Source organism: Micropterus dolomieu, linkage group LG05, assembly GCF_021292245.1.
Source record: "Micropterus dolomieu isolate WLL.071019.BEF.003 ecotype Adirondacks linkage group LG05, ASM2129224v1, whole genome shotgun sequence".
Classification (NCBI taxonomy): Eukaryota; Metazoa; Chordata; class Actinopteri; order Centrarchiformes; family Centrarchidae; genus Micropterus; species Micropterus dolomieu.
Genome location: NC_060154.1, coordinates 6768442 through 6786132, shown reverse-complemented (window position 1 = coordinate 6786132; position 17691 = coordinate 6768442). Strand labels below are relative to the sequence as shown.

Sequence of the window (17691 nt, the reverse complement as noted above, 5' to 3'; positions counted from 1 at the left end):
ATGAGTCATGTCTAATTTGAGCTGGACAGGAATATCAACTACTGTATGAATCCAAATCATTTAATGATGACTTGATAAATAGTTACAAATATTGAATTAAAAGTACTTCAGGCCCTTGTTCTCCATCAGGTCCAGCCTCTCCAGGAGGTCCTTTGGGTCCCTGCAAGACAAATAAGCATCATAAGGATTCTTTCAGTTTAATGATACATAATCTCATAATTGGATTTACTAGGTACAGTAAATCAGGAAATAAAACACCTGAATAACAAAACACAAAAACAAACACATACAGTTGAATGTTAAAGTTGAGCTGAGACTACCTGAAAACTGAAGACCAGCCAAAGGCAAGATGAGACCCATAACACAAACCATGCCTCTGGCATCCCTGAAACCTCTCATACTAAAAAATATTGGTATCTGATTGTTTGACATTCTTGATGTCCCAGAGGGGTCGGCAGATTTCCAGGAAAATCAAGAACTTGGAGACTAATCCAAGAAGAACAAGGTAAGGAGCTTTAAGGTGTGAAGAATGCGCAGAGAGAAAGCAATAAAGGCAAATCTAAATACCCCCCCCAGCCCTGACAGCTTCTTTCTCAGGAAACGTTTGTGAACAATAATGATTCCATGGATATTTTCTCCCACAGTCATTATAGATTTCACAATGTGCGTTCTGTTTGCAGTTTCCTGAAACAACCACATCAATGCAACAGGGAAAGCATACTTACTGGTTCACCGTGGGGTCCCCTCTCCCCGCTGCTGCCCGGAATACCTGGTTTACCCTGGAAAAACACACACAGTCATGAGCTTCATTGTAGCTCCAGTCATTTGTGTAATTACAGAAACAAGCATGAGAAAACTTTGCTTTGACCACGGCGCTCTTATCATTATTATCACCATCACCCACAAACATGACTCAGTCTTTGATGAAATACGATTGGCTTTCCTACAATTTCAGATCCTTTTGTTGTAATCCAAACATTGAGCTGCCAAGTTTAGACAAGTCACCCTTTTGAAACAGTGTTTAATCAATCATTGACAGAGAACGACATTACTTTAGCGTGTGTAAGAGACAGCTGGTGGCTCCAAGCACTAAAATTTATTTGCAAAAGTTTGACAAGACAGAGATGAATTCAGTAGCGTGGACCATTAGCTGTATAATAAATTGGTTTACATATTACAAAACACTTTATAATGTTTTAAATAATTTGCCTTTTTACTGAGTAGCTATGACTCAAAAGAAAAAAATACAGTTTCAAAATTAAGTATTCAAAATATCTTTAAACAGTGAAGCTGAATCAATTGAAAAAAAGGCAAAATAAAACATTATTTTCACAGCCCAAATAGTAATAATAATAATAATAATAATAATAATTTTATTTATAAAGCACATTTAGTACAGAAAGTAAAAAAAACAAAGCAAACACATAAAGAACATTCTAAAATATCACCCAGCAAAAGTAATTAAAGTATAAAAAGTGATTGATTAAATCAGATATCAGAATCAGAAGGAGCTTTACTGACAAGTAGTGTTTTACACATACGAGGAATTTGCTGTGGTGATAAGGTGCTACACGTAGACATACAAATACATACATACAAATATACAATCAACATAAATAAATGTAGAAAAAGTGATTTTTATAAAATTTTAGTGAACCAATTACGTTTATGGAAACTATAGTATAATACAATGCTTCGTGACAATAACCACAATCACTGACATTAACTACAAAACTACATTCAGCACTGAGCTTAATGGGCTCTGACATCACAGATAGCAACATCATTTTGGGACACAATGACTTACTGATTCTTAATCATAGAACATAGAAATGGCGAGGAATTATTCATGATAGATTTTGATAAAAAGTTTTGTCATACACAAGATGGCGCTATGAGTCCAGAGATGGACAAAATAAATCCTGCCCCCCCCCCCCCACAGCTAAACATACAGTGGGTAAGTCAAAGCAGAGGTTGATGATAGTTGGCTGATGAGTTTATCTCATTAATAGGGTTTCTACAAGAGACAGTGGGTCAAAGCTACAGTTACTGTAAGTAGTAACTTTTCACTCTGAAGTGGAGTTCGAAAAACACACAATGGTTGAAAGTTATTGAAACTTTATCCACTGCAAAAGACTCAGAAGGACATGTCATAACTAGTCCCAAGTATGTGTCTCTTGTTATGTCCACAAATCTATGCGTGTGGGTGTGCACATGGCTATCTGAAAGTGACAGCACAGGCCTGCATTTGTGTGTCTGTTACAAGTTATTACAAACAAGCCTCTCAAATTTTAAGTCAATATATGATTAGAGAAATTGAAAAACATCTAACTTGTCAGTGGAAAACAAAACAAGCCGAACAACTGAGTCCAACACAGCTTAAACATGCAGGTGATAGAGCTTTTCTCGGACTGTTGATCATCCCTTTTAAGTCGTGCTATGAAGGGATGAATGAAACTCCACTATAAGAAACATACTGTGAATTTAATGATCATCACAACCCATACGGATTTGCTTTGAATTTCTTTTTATTTGCATGTCTCTCCACAGATGGTAGATTTTATCCTGTCACAGTTCAAAATAATATCAAAACTACCATCCATCATTTTCTTGAGACAGAAAAACCAAGCCTTTGCTGGCAAAATGGTTCTCTGAGCTGCCAAAAGTGTGTGTATTATGTGTTACTAAAAAAAGACATTGTAGTAACTACTAGTTGTTTTCTTTGTATGTGTGTCCTACATTAGCTGCTGAAAAGACTCCCAAGGGGTTGTTAACGTCTCATCCAAAGTGAAACCTCACCAACAAATCAGCTGGCTGATATCATCCACCATTATAAGCTTGATTGAATGGTATCAGCACACATGTCAGTGGATAAGTAACAAGAAACTGTAGTACAGAAATGCCAAAGATTTAGAAACTGTTTTGCCATTACATTTTTTGTCCACCAGAGAGCACTGACATAGTTTATTTTTCAAATGAACAATGTTCCTGCTCCATACATATCTTGGTCACATTTCTTTAATAACTAAGTTTAAATGATAGTTGTAAAAAGGTAATTTTTTCCTAAATGTTTTTACACCCATACTAATGAGTGGTATCGGACTCAAACATCCAGCATCAGTGGAAGTCTAATCTAAATGTATTTCAAAAAACATCAAAGTACATATTCTTCACAACTGGACATAAACTAAAGCTGTGATTAAAATACAACAAGTGTTCCAAATTAATGGCTAATCTAATCTCAAAGCATTATGAACAACAGTGTTAAAATCAAACAAAAAGAATTACTCATTCATCAAAACTGATGTTAGCACTGTATGCTGAACGAAAACCTTGCACCCACACCCACCAGATGAATAAGGGGAATACATGGACGGATGTTTTGATTATGAGCCAGGAAGAACTGCTTAGCTACTTCTTTTAACTATGACAACTTCTACTTGGGTGACTTTATTGGTGCACACTCGCACAAGTGATAATTATATATATATACTACAGGTGAAAAGAGGATGTGGGCATGTTTTACAAGTCTGTGTTGTGTTTCTGTAGCCATAGCACTGCTTATTGCTAAAGTGAAGAGCGAAAATAGAGTAAACCAACAACTTTAAAGATTACTTACATGCTTCCCAGGAGTGCCTCTCTCTCCTGGAATGCCAGGCTTGCCCTTCAAAACAGAAATGCGTATTTTAATGATTAACATGCAGTTTCAATCAACCCTACTGATATCAATTGATTTTGAGAAAAATACTGGCAACACACTCATCTTCCATATCTGATGATATGTGGTTTGGTGTGTGCTGGGTTATACAGTGATACGATTATATGGATTTGCCTGCAGGTCATCAAAGGGAGCTTCCTTGTTAGATACTTCATATTTTAAGTTTAAGAGAATTTCTCTTAGATTAATACAAAATCCAACTGATGCAACTAAACTAGAGGGATAAGTGAGTGTAGTAGTAGGTTGGAAATGCTACATGTTTAGTTTTATGTAAACAGACACCCCCCATTTATTTTTTTTTGTTATAATTGATCTTTCCTAATACACTAAGTCACAACATAAAGGTAATGCACTTACTCGGCAGTAGATGGTGCTCTGGTACTGCTGTGGATCAAGTACGGAGGCTGCAGCTACAAGCTCCGCTCATGCGCAGCTCAGAAATAAACAAGCTCTGGCTTGAGCAAGATGCTAATTTTGGTCATCTCTCTATTAATCCACAGGTACAGTAAAACTTGTTTTTCTATGTTTAGCTTGGATTAGTATGTAATGCGAATGCAGTATAAAATGTTCTGTAGTGTTGTAAGATGATTTCAAGCGTCGTCATGTTAAGTAGGTTTTTTTCATGAACTTCAGTCTCTCACGGTAGTTTTGTAAGTGTGAGTAACTAACATTAACATTCTGTAACAGACGAAAATATGTTGTAGACGTTGTTAAGAGTTTTAGCCAGCCAGTAAATGGCCAGGGGAAGGATACCATATTCAAACTAGTGTGCAAGTGTAGGAGAGAGTGTGACGTTTAAGAAATGTGTAGAAAAATGTACGTGTATTTTATGTTAGTGTTACAATTAATGTTTGCAGAAATGTAATGTGTTAATATGTCCGTGACTGTATCGGAGGAATCAGGGTAAAGTCAGTGTGTGTTTTGAGTTATATTATTTTGTTACGTGTTATTTTGAGTTAAGTCGATTTTGATTATGTGGAATATGTTAAATTATTTTGATGTCATGTGTACTTATTTTCCGTAAGGTAGAATGCTTTATGTATTGTATATTGTCAGTTTGGTTATGTCAATTGTTGTTTATTTGTGAAATGTTTAGCATTTGTGTAACATGCACTTTAAGCAGGAAGATTGAGCAAGAAATAATGTGATTGAGACGGTATGTGATTGTAGTCAGAAATAAACGAGCTCTGGCTTGAGCAAGACGCTAACTTTGGTCATCTTTCTATTAATCCACAGTGGCTAAACAGTGCTCCCTAGCCTGTGTAACCTTTGCTGCCTGTCCAGATTACCCCTAGGTCTGGCGCCGTAACACTTGCAGTATTTGAATGATTCAGCACAACAAAAACACTCAAACAAATGTTCATAAATGTTATAGCTCTGACACAAAGTTAACATTCATGCTGCTCAGCACACTTAGCTAAGGTTTCTCACCACAAGCAGGCAGTAGTACATATTAACTGCATTTGGGTATAACCTGATACTGAGACGAGAAGACAAAGGCGCACTCTGCAAATGAAAACTGATTAAAGCTTTTATAGAGGCCCAGAGATTATACTAGAGGAGGTGAATGTGCATCTTCAAAAGAGATTTGCGTTTTAACCTAAATGCTTCAGGATGATGCCTTTTATTATAATGTGATAATTATTCTTGGCTTTGGATGAAGGGAACAAATAAAAGTGCCTTCGCATTTCTTAAGAGCTTGACGTCTTCATCCAGAAATGTGTTCGATGTAAAACATTTACAGCATGATAACCATTCGCAAGTATCTTACAAGTATTTTTTGTGCTTTGATTATAAACTTCGTAGTATGATGTAGGGATTGCCCAAATTATGTTTTTTGTAAATATTAAGGAATATTATAGCATAGCTTTTTTCCACTCGCCTCCATACACCTACCAGTACAGTCAACCAGTTATATGACTGGTCGCTGACTGCTTTCAGGAAGTTCAGCCCAGTTATGTGACTATTTTGTCCTTTTAAAAAAAATAATTTTCTTCTTGAGAAAAGCTTAGGGGGGGTTGTGTTTTATTTGTTTTTTTGTTTGTGGTTGGGAATGCATGCTTTGTTTTTTTTCTGGTTGGATAACCTATAAATCCAAATTCAGAATTTTTTGTTGTACAAAAAGATGCATTTAACTACAACTGCGAAATCTCACTGTGGAGTGTTTTTTTGTTTTTTTCCTTCAGAAAAAAGAACTGAAGCACATGGAATGGATCTCTTCTGCTTATCTTCGCTCTAATATAACATTGGAAAATTTAACTGAACATGTGGTTGAGTTTATTTAAATTGAATGTTTAATTCCCCTGCCTTACAAATTAAGTATAAATCTGTTTGTGTTGTGAAAAACTAACCAGGGGTAATGTGTATAAATGAATTTGTGGGGTTTGATACTGACCTTTCTTACTGGGGTTAAAAGATATATTAATTGAGAGACTACTTACTATGAATCCTGCCTCTCCTTTTTGTCCAATGTCACCCCTTTCACCCTGCAAAGAAAAAAATGACACATTTTGGAAAGGGGTTTTCAGGAAAAAAATTCAGAGGGACTAATGAAATAAACAATTCATAAAAGCAGTGTTGGGTGGATAATTCCAGTTCTAATACTGGCTAATATACAGGAGGAAGGACATATTTCATGCAAAAGTACTATCTAGATCCCATCTTCACATGCACATGGTAATGTTTTCAACAGGGTAGTGTGCATGTTTACCTTGGTGCCTTCAGGGCCTGGTTCTCCCAGTGGGCCATCTGGACCCCGGGGCCCCTATGTGACACGAACATGAGACACACCTTTGAACATCACTCAACAAAGAATGAGTAGTACATGAACACATTTAGCATCAAAGTATCATAAACAAGTTGAAATATGTACAGTTGAAATAACACCACCAACAACAAGTAATTAGTCTGCATTCTTTGTCTACTTGGCGGGGGGGGGGGGTTCCGGCCTGATGCCACAGCCTAACACTCCCACAAACATTCCAGGGGTCTCACAGGATTGTAACACCACCACACAGGTATGGTGACAGATACAGATCTGTAAATACAGGCCAAGAGCCTCCCGTTTTGTCTCTTATCCACTCTTTCACGACTTTTCCAGTTTCAGTGTATCTGTCTTTGCATCTTCTCTATCCTTTGATGGCTCTCTATCTGCTCTTATTTTCCCGGAGCCTCTGGCATTCAGTCAGACTCTGCTCTCTTAAAACACCCAGACAAACTCGATTTTATTTTTCTCTCTCTCGATGTTCTTCCTTTCGTCCATCTTTATCTCTAATCTTGGATTAAAGGACATAGGGGCAAATATTTCTGATGAGTTTTTGAGGTGGCCAATGCTACTATAACTTTGTCCTTGTCAGTCTTGACTATTTAGAGTTAACTAAATGAAAGGAATGGTTATTTGTGTGTTGCAATGTCATTTTAACAATAAACATATAGAATAAATTGTTCGAAATATATAATTGATTTAAGGAAGCCATGACAAAAACTTCTTATCTACAAGTAATAACGCATATTATTGGCCAAAAGTTTGTCTACAGGAACATTTGTGGAGCAGGTGAGGAGTATTTCACTGTGAGATCATAGATAATAGATCAGATATGATGGAAGCAACTCAAAGTTCAGAGCACTACCTGTTTTCCCTAGAGGACAACTCGCTTTAGAAGTAGTGCAAGTGTGTGCTAACTAGATCAAGTGCACAACACATAATTCCGATTCCAGGATATGACTTATTTAGAGTTCAGAAAGTAAAATTTTAAGAATGGGTAATAAGCAGTGTAGCATTTCCTTTTTTTTGCATAATAAGGTAAATCTCTTCTCGAGAAACCTCACTGTTGAGAAAGGATGTGTTTGTTTACACTTTCTCTATTAAAAACATCAGCTAGCAGGGGAATATGTGACTTTGGTTCAAATGATTACCTTTCGCATTTTTCTTTGATCTTGGTACCTCAGCAAGACAGGAAATGCAACCACAAACAGACATGTTTATGGATTGCGGTAAACAACACAAGCCGTGGCATGTTAAGTGCTACCATATGTTTTACTTGGCAGAATGTTCAAATGGCGGAAAATAAATTAACAGAAGATAAAAGGAACTGAAATATGGGATGAGTTATGAAGTGTAAGAAGTAGAGTGTTTGTGCTCAATTGGCTTATTAGTGTTTCTCTGCCATTTCTCCCATTAACTGAAATGAACGCACACTAAACTAGAAAGCTTTAGCCATGTCACTTTTAGGCAGTCTGGCAGTGAAGTGAAGCACAAGCAAACCTTCCATTTAGGAAAGATATAAAGGAAATTAAAGGCAAAACTCTAGCAAAGAGGACCTCCCGGGATGTGCTGCTGCCTGCAAGCAATCAGACCAAAGTGGGCAAAAGAGAAACTGACAGACAGTGCCAACCTTAGAGCTCTATCCTATCACATGAGTACCCGAACACTGACAAGGAGACACCTCCAAAACAGTACAAAACCTTTGACTATCACATGGCTAACATGTCTTGGCACAAAATATTTTTTACAAAGATACCAGTTATTGCAATACATTCTTAAGATTTATTCTTCCTAGGACACAAACTCATATAGTCACAAGTCAAAATGAAATATATTTTTCTTTGTTCTGATCTTGTACACTGTATACTCTGCAAACACCTCAGTTTCTGCTACTGCTTATTTAGGTTGAAATTCTGTAAAAGCTCCAAGACCCCTGACCAAAATTACAATCATACATCTATCTTTGGCTCCTGAGCTGAAGATGTCATTCTCCTCTCAGCCACACGGTGTCTCACCAGTATTACAACACCACATACACTTGAGATTACCATAATGTCTTCCAACATGAGATTCATGGAACTCATGAAACAGTTGTAAATGCACCTATAAAGAAGCTAGGGCCAAGTGGAAGGACAAACACATGTCTTATAATTGCTTTAACCTCTGATTTACGGGAATGGAGCTATGATGCAAAGCAGACAACTAAGTGAAGTTTTCATGGTCACTATTGAGTTGAAGTAGGCTCACATACATAACATACAAGAGACTACTACAACTAATGTCTCAAAGGTAAAGACAACTCTTACCCTCCTCCCCTTTGGCCCAGAAGTGCCTGGATTACCCCTCTGCCCCTGAGCGCCCTGTGAGGAAAAACAAGAAAGACACAAGAGTAAAGAATGGGAAAACACAGTAAAAAAAAACCCTGTAATTTCACAGTGAGAACATTTACACAAATTAAAAACGACAAAACCTCTCTATGCAACTTCACTCGCATCATCACTAGTTATGTGAACCTAATGGACAATCAGCCAGTTAAGACATTCTGTTTACACAAGTCTAGACTAAACTGTGGGAAACAGGAAAACTGATACATCAAATCACTCCCTTAAATTTTATGTGTTTGCAAAAAACCAAGATTATGATGCTCCAACTCAGAGTCCAAGTTAATATTGCAATTTAGGCGTGTATAATATCCAGCCAAGACACCGAGGAGAGAAGATGAGAGTCAATCCATCCAAGCTCTTCAGTTCGTTAAGTACTTATGTGTTTATGACTCGATCCAAAACGCAGAGGGAGCAAGAAAAGAAAAAAACCTCAGCAAAGGAAGTTAATAAAAAAACAATATGTATATAGGAAAGTGTACAGTAAATATAGATTTTACATGTAGGCATCCCAATGCAAAGAATCACTGATGAGGGTATGACACTTACAGGAGCACCTTGCATTCCGATGTCCCCTGGACTTCCTGGCAATCCTGGATAGCCCTTACACCAAAACAGAAATAACAAACAATATAGAAAAGTAGATAACAAACTGTGTCACTGTTTAGGGGCATCTGTTACATAGGTAGAAAAAGTGGTTACCATTATACAAATGATTCGAGCTATGCTGCATTAGTGCCTCTGGATTTCAACAATGACTAGTGTGGAGCAACAGCACAGCAGCAGTGCAACACTGCACAGTGCTAAGGTGGCTACATCTGTGACTGGAAAGGATTAGGACTGTAGAATTGTGTTTCATATTAAGTTTTCTTAGAATATGCTCCAGACCCTCTAGGAAAAAACAGACAGCTCATCCCAGCACTATTCACCATTCATTCTCTTTCTGTAATCATAAAAGGAATAATACCACAATAAGAAAGAACGTCATTAAAGACAAGGAGACACTAATTCCTGCAAACAAAAGAAGAACTTCATAAAATGATCATTGTAATCTGTAGTGAAACAGCCCTTCACACTGAACTGCCACTCCTTGCTAATGTGGCTACATAATAGCCCAAACTGGTTCACACAAATCACCATAACACCATTACATAAGTCACAAAGCTCTCTCCCCCTCTCCCAGTCAAACATGTACACACACACACTAGCAGTGATTCAATCATCTAACTATTCAGCAAGCCAGCCACCAAATTAGTCATTCTGTCTTCCAGCCAGCCAATCAGTCGGCCTGCTAGCCATTCTACCTGCCAGCTAGGTCAGGACTGAGCCCAAAGCCACAGATATGGAGTTAATCCAAGGCCCCAGGACAGGGAGGGATGAAAGGCCAGCCCTCTCTCTATGGACTCAAGCAACAGTACAGACAACAGTGGAAACACTGCTGCACTGAACAGCAGCATGTTTTTTGCTCTGGGGAATCAACACTGTTAAAATAATTTCCATGCAAACACATTTTCCACAGTAGTTAGTACGCTAATAAAAAACTGCTAATAACCTGCAAATGTACAAGCGTTCATCACAACCCATTTCCTGGGTCCTTTTCAGTATTGGAGAGTTGGTGAAATCCTTAAAAATGTTATGACTTTCAATGAGACACAATCTTACTCACCCTGGTATTTGAAACTGCTGAACAAATCTCAAACTCACCAGCACCAGCTTTTGTCATTCTGTCAAAGATTAGACAGCACTGTGTGCCACTGGAGCCTTTTACTGTCACAACGAGGTACAAACTGTGAGTGGCTGACACTTGCCAGCCACTCATTCAGACTGATAAAGGAGCAGGACACCAAACATAATTGCTTCAGTTAGGTAAATCTATCTCAGACACTATTTTTAATTTGCAACAGAGCATTGACAAAGACCTTTAGGACTGGAAAGAACACTAAAATGTCTTTCAACACAGCTTAATTTAGTGTCTACAAAGTCTAGTCACTGGACCAGACCAGACAGAGTGATCCAAAAAAGTCACTGGAAAAACATCCTCAACATCCTCAACATTACTGTGAGACTTTGACACAGATGAATTTAGCAAAGATCTACAAAAGCTACAACTCTGAGAAGTCTGGAACCTGTTAGGCCTCGTGGGTCTGCTTCCACTTTCATGAACTAAACTTTATAGCTAAGACTGCAACAACTTACAGCCAAAATTGCTTAGTTGTTTAGTTTAATATTAATCATTCTTAGACATTAGTTTACTGAACAAATTATTCAAGCTCTGGTAGGCTATAGTAGCCTTGCTGATTTCTTGGAAAACCTTTTTGAATATATACACTATGGCTGGATTTTAGCTACTCTAAGAGAGAACGGGCAGCTCTGCAGTATATCCTAAGTGACTGAACTTACCATTGGCCCCTTCTCTCCGACTGGACCTGTTGGACCTGCTGGTCCTCGATCTCCCTGGGGAAAAACAGTAAGATAGAAAGAGAGACAGCGGATCATTAAACTATGAACTGAACACCTCACAGAGAAAATCCCAACATAACTTCATACACACTTTCCTAATAATGAGCCACAAAACGGGAGAACAGCTTCTTAAATGTGACATCTGGTTGAGTGGAGCTTAAAGGGAGCAGGTACTTTGAAACCCAGTTGGTGGTCCTCTGCACAGTGTGTTAAAAGCAAAGTCAACTTCAAGTGAGCAGTAAAGCTGCCTACATCTACAACATTCATGACTATACAAGTACCCTTCAAGTTCTTCTTGCATTGTTCTATCAAACAGTAAGCAGAATAGTTTAACAGTAAGGCTCTGTATTGGAAAAACAAGTCTAAATAAGAGGGCTGTTATTGAATTCAATACATACATACATACATACATATACATTTGATTTAGACTTGTGTTTCCAATATATATATATTTATATGTGTGTATGTATGCATTTATGTATGTATATAATGTGAAAGGAATTTGTGGGCTGTCAGGGTATGGCTGGTGCTGACAGATTGAACCAGGAGTAGGATTTTGCACAAGAGGAGGCGGAGGACAAGCAGACAGCTTTCCATCACAAGAACATGTTCTGACACACAGGGGGCTTCTGTATAGGAAGGAAAGGGGAACAGGTTGAGATAGATGGAGAGAACATTGGAGATTTGGAGGTTTGAAAAAAAGGTGTTTTGTTTGGAGGACTGTTAATAATCAACACCTAGATTACTGGTAAAATCATTTCACTTGGGAGGAGTAGGAAGGCTGCAGAGCCCCCTGTAACATTTTCTGTTAAGCTGAGAGGCAATGGGAGCCGAACATGGAGAAAGCCTCAGGGCCTCTCCAGATTGCATCAGGAGGTTTTTTTTCCTTTTAAATGACTTACACCTGTGTGGAGCTAACACCTTTCATATGTTTTATGAGTGCCTATGTATTGTATGAATAAGCAATAGTTTAATATATATGTCAGCACAGCACATGTCTAATGACACCAATCAGGAACAAATATACTGTGAGTTTTCTGACATACAGTGAAAGGCCAATTTGTCTAAAGAGGTTTGTCACTTACTAAATGGAAATTGTGTCCTGAATTTACCTTTGCTTGCTTCAGCAGAGGGGCAGAGGGGTGAGAGGCAGCAATGGTGACATGGCTTTGACAATATTGTTATTAATGTGGATTTGAGTGTTGGTGGAACATGTGTTCTGGGCAATCTGGGGCCTCAAATAGTGGCTGCTTAACACAGCCCTAATTACAGGGGTCTGCCACTCACAAGCAGCCAGCTGATGCTGACTGACAGCCTAATGATAAAGAAACATACTCCTTACCTTTTCACCAGGAACTCCCATCACCCCAGCTATCCCAATCAGGCCTAGTGGACCCTGGAGAGCAGAGGAGAGAAGAGGAGAGGAGAGGAGAAGAGAGGAGAGGAGAAAATAGTGTTCAACACATACACATAGTGAGGACCTAATCTTCATCACTCAGGGTTATTTTCCAGTTATGACACCTTTGAATGCAAGAGAAGAAAGGAGGGGCTGCTGACTTAAAGGGACCATGTGTAGTTTTCAGTGGCCTCTAATTAAGATTTCAGATTGCAACCACTACATTTCTATTTTATTTTATTATTTTATTATTGTGTTGTTATATTTTTGTATGAGTAAGCACATCATGAGCAATGTACAATCCTGAGTCAAATTCCTCGTATGTGTACGCATACCTGGCAATAAAGCTGATTCTGATTCTGATTCTGATTCCAGGCGTGTGCTCCTGTGCATGCTCGGATGCGGCAAACCATAATGTTACAACTATTTTGCATCGGATGACATTAGCAACTGGTTGGCGTTAGCCAGCAATCCAATGTTATCTGACTTGAGCCAACTAAAGCACAAAATCACACAATCAAAAATTGTAGTAATGTTAGTTTACTTGTCCAATAGGATGAAAGCCAACTCTGGGTCGGTTTATAAATACAAAACAAAGCGGAGGCCTCTCCTTGACTTATACACCTTTCGATGTTGACCTGTGTATTTGCCCGACGTCGTTCTGATTCTTGATTGGAATTAAGGAATTGATAACAAATGATTATTTATCAAGGAGCTACTAAAGCTAGCCTTGAAAATGTTAATTATGTTGCCTGGCAAACCTTAAGAATAACATATTTCATGGGCACAACAGCAGTGATTGGGAATTATTAGAGTCATGGTAATTACACAGACTATAGAAACTCAATACAGGTAGCCCCAAAAAGATATACACTACTTAGTAAATGTGCCCTCATGGAGAAAAGACTAGCTAATGTAAATATGGAAGGAGCTTAACCACTTCCAGATCAGTCGTCTGGGACCGTGGTTTGGACCACTGCCAGCCTCTCCACTGGATAATTTGGAGCTCCAGACCAACAGTAAGACTTATCGGAGGCTTGGTAGAAATTCAACCAGAAAGGCCAACGGTATGTTTTAAGACTCTGTTAAAAAAAGTAAAACAAAACTTAGTGTGAAGTAAAAGTAAGAAGAGTGAAGTGAAGGAGCAGAGCAGTTAACTTGTACTCATCACACGCCAGACCAAGGCAACAATACTGCAAGTATGCAACACCACAGAATGTGCACGAAGCCACCTGGACATATATGTAAGCTATATATATATATGTATATTTACTTTGGTCACATAATCATAGAATATATTCTTATTTAATTCTACCAAACTTAACTTTTAAACTTAAAATATTTTCTGTATCCCCCTGTCCCCCTGTCTTTAGAATGAGACAGAAAGCAAGAGTCAGAGAGTTAGAGACAGACAAAAAGAAACTGATTGACAAAGTGAGTGCGACAAAGAAAAAGACAACAAACAGACCACCCAAATAAAATAATGAAATTTTGTTCCATTTACAATTCTTTTACTCAGCTAAATAAACGCTGACAGCCTCAAAGTGTTACTCATGTATCATCACAGTAAGACTATTATCCTGTTGGATGCAAGCAAAGCTTTGAGTGACAGATTAGTAGAGTGTCTCAGAGTGTCTGTGAGGGGATGCAGCCTGCGGGCATGGGAACGGGAGCTCTAAATTGACCTCAAATCCCTTAATTGGGACACAAAGTGGGACGATGTGGTACCTTGCATCATTTAACAGAAGTTAATGGTTTTCATGTGACTGGGCCTTGACACAGGAGCTCTTACAGCGCTGTTTTAAAGGTGATCTGGTTTCTCAGACACAGCCTGGGTTACAAAAGTACTGGTATAACCATTAAACTTACAGAAATACAGCCCGAGTGACATATTGTTGAGAGTATTAAGGTTCTCTCTCACACGTGACTCTTTCTTGTGCACACATACATATAAGCACACACTAAGTCACTGACATAAAAATCAAAGGTTGATGTGAACTACAGTTCAAAGCACACATACATGTTTTATTAAATGTGGACTGCAGTATGACTTAAAAGTGGAGCACTCAGCAGCCAATCTAAATTGGCTAAAATACATGACACCATAAAAACCTCAAGTAAAATTTCATTTGAAACAGTTTATGGTAGGCCTCATGGTGATACAGGGGCACTCGGTGAAGACAGGCGGTCTAAGGCCTCCTTGCATCAACCCTGGGTTACCCTGCATTATACAACGACAGTCTCTCAGTTTCTTACAAATCTAATTTATTTGAAAAGTGACGTAATCGCATTCATTAGAGCCACCATATGTTTTAGAGTTTTTTTCTCTACATAACCCCATGGCTCCTCCTTGGCTTCAAAGGCCACTGTACTCAGTAAGTGCCTAATCCTTCTCATATGTGGACTGCAGCAACACAGTCCAACATAGCCCGCTTGGTTGCCTCCACTATGTACAGAATGCAAATATTAACATTAAGGGGCCTCCAGGAAGGACAAACATACTTTGGATGTTCAGAGCAGTTGTGTTCATGAGGATTTTACAAAGGGGAAACATTCCAAGCATATCTCTAGAGTATTTGTGATGGGTATAAAGAATTAACTGAAGCATGAAACAGAAAGACAGACATATGAAACTGTGATTTTGCAGTTAATTGATTCATTTAGAAGCAATCCTAACACAGATGTTTTGGGACACTTGCAAAGCCACATGTTGGACAAAGACCAACAACTTTATGGATGAACATTTTCTACTTAAGTTATGCTTTGACAACATGCATTATAAGGATGATTCTTGGGAAACAACTGATGAAAAACACGCTTTGGCAGGCTTTGAGCCATAAACAAATGTGCAACCCAAATGAGGTGACTTCCACAACTTCCATCCACTCAAGCAAATAAAAGCTACAGCACAGGCTCAACACTGACACTCTTAAAGAAGGATTTAATGAAAAGCTGCTAATCCACAGCAGGGTAACTGTTCATGAATGTCTGTCCTGTACATTACAAGTGTGAAAGCAACTTACTTGTGGTCCAATTTTTCCAACATTTCCCATATCCCCTTTCTCTCCCTGCAAGCAAAAAACATCAAACAGTGTGTGCTGGTTAGCTTCCTGTAATTAAAGAGATCTCTGTCACCATCCTGCCCTGCCACTGGCACAGGACTCACAGGATATTAAAAGTGTAAATAGGAACATACAAACAGACTGTACAGGACTGTGAATGATTTTGCCCTGCTCAGTGCGGTTTGTCAATTTGATGATAATGATAGACCTGGAAGAAATAATGTACTCTCTTAATTAAGAGCACATTTACAACACAGTAAGTCTAGGTTTACAATAAGTGGGTCACGCATACATCCACAACATGGAGACACTGGCACTCAGGGGTAAGCACCAGACTATAATTTAGAATAATACAAACTTGAAACACACCATGATACCATGATCATAACACTGCATTAGTGGTGGTTATAAATGCCAATTACAACCAATAAAATATTTTGAGAAACAGGTCTGGAATGTGGTGGTTTGGTGAAGTAAATAACTGAGAACAAACTCACAGTTAAATAATCAAAACATAGAAAAGTCAGTGCCAGTGCCCTACAGATGGAGGTATTCAGCCATGGTAAAGTAGATAAACCAGATTCTCATTCTCTTTTGTTTGGAATCACAGGTCTTCAATGGCAGGGAGCTAATGAGAGGAAAAAATAGGCCCAGCACAGCATATTGCAACAAATACACAGGCGTTCTTTCATTTTTTTACTTCTTCTTCTCTAACGTCTTGACCATTGAAACAGACCGTTAATCTACTCACTAACCTACACACGTTAAAAATTGGACATTAAATGTTGAATTATCTCTTTTCCTCTTAGGACAAGGAAATATTTCAATAGGAATATTATGTATGTTCAAGTATGAAATTCACTTGCACTCTGGCATATACAGTATTTAACCAAAACCAAGTGTGCACTCTCTAAGAGCCAAATTAAGTTGATACTGTGATCCATTTTTCAAGTCTACACATTTTTGCATTCCAGAATATCGCTTATGATACTGTATACTAACTATTTTACAAATCTAAAATTTTAATCTCCACAAACATTTGCTTCTGTGAATACAGTGATAATACAGTCACAGTACAATAGTGACAGTACAGTTAATATGTTTTGAGAGTAGACTCACCTCTAAACCCTCGGGGCCAGGTTCACCTATGTAGCCTTTCCTTCCAGGTCTTCCCTACAAAGACAGGCAGAGAGACAGGCAGAGACACAGACGGAAACAAGTAATGATCAAAAGATACGAAAGCTTGTAATGTGTTTATCAAATCTCATCCCAGCTGCTTCCGGATAGAACATCTAAGCAAAAGGCTGAGTTTGGGTGCATGTGTGTATTTTTGTATAATACACAGTAATAATATTTGTGTATTTTAGTATGTGAATTTGGGAGTTCTTACAGTAGGGCCAGCGCTGCCAGGTGGGCCAAGTGGTCCTTCATCACCCTGAAGAAACACAGTGCAGTTCATCATACACAAATATTTGCAAACACCCACACAAACACACAAACACACTCTCACATATACACATCATAGTCCAACAGACAAATAAATACAGCTGGCACACCAAATATCAAGATCAAATGCACATGCAGTACCATTGTAATTGCATGACCTCTAACTCTTAACATTAATGGTCTCAACCTGCCTGCTACTTTATCACTGAATAGCATTTTACTAATGATAACACATCATAAGTAAGAAGACTTGCACTGTACTGTACTGATGTAAAAGTATTGAGGCAGATATTTTGCATGCTACTTTCACTGACAGCTGCATATGTCAAAATGTCTTGATTTTAACCATTTCAGTACGAGAATACAAAGCCAACCAATTCTTTTCCAGTTCACTTATGCTCTCCAAAGTGGAAACCATAGGTGTCATTTACACCGGGGACGCTGGGGACGCAGGGGATATGTCC

General features: G+C 38.4%; 1 protein-coding gene across 1 annotated transcript in view; it reads right to left on the bottom strand.

Annotated features, from left to right (window-relative positions):
• The window catches only part of LOC123971171 (collagen alpha-1(XXIV) chain), a 99506-nt gene that overhangs the window by 23923 nt on the left and 57892 nt on the right, over window positions 1-17691 (bottom strand). Inside the window, exons 20-31 of the mRNA XM_046049845.1 lie at window positions 17172-17216; window positions 16901-16954; window positions 15743-15787; window positions 12666-12719; window positions 11264-11317; window positions 9413-9466; window positions 8789-8842; window positions 6429-6482; window positions 6160-6204; window positions 3620-3664; window positions 726-779; window positions 107-160 (exon numbers count right to left, since the gene is read on the bottom strand). Of these exons, the coding sequence (XP_045905801.1) occupies window positions 107-160; window positions 726-779; window positions 3620-3664; window positions 6160-6204; window positions 6429-6482; window positions 8789-8842; window positions 9413-9466; window positions 11264-11317; window positions 12666-12719; window positions 15743-15787; window positions 16901-16954; window positions 17172-17216 (612 nt within the window). The remainder of the gene's footprint in view (window positions 1-106; window positions 161-725; window positions 780-3619; window positions 3665-6159; window positions 6205-6428; window positions 6483-8788; window positions 8843-9412; window positions 9467-11263; window positions 11318-12665; window positions 12720-15742; window positions 15788-16900; window positions 16955-17171; window positions 17217-17691) is intronic.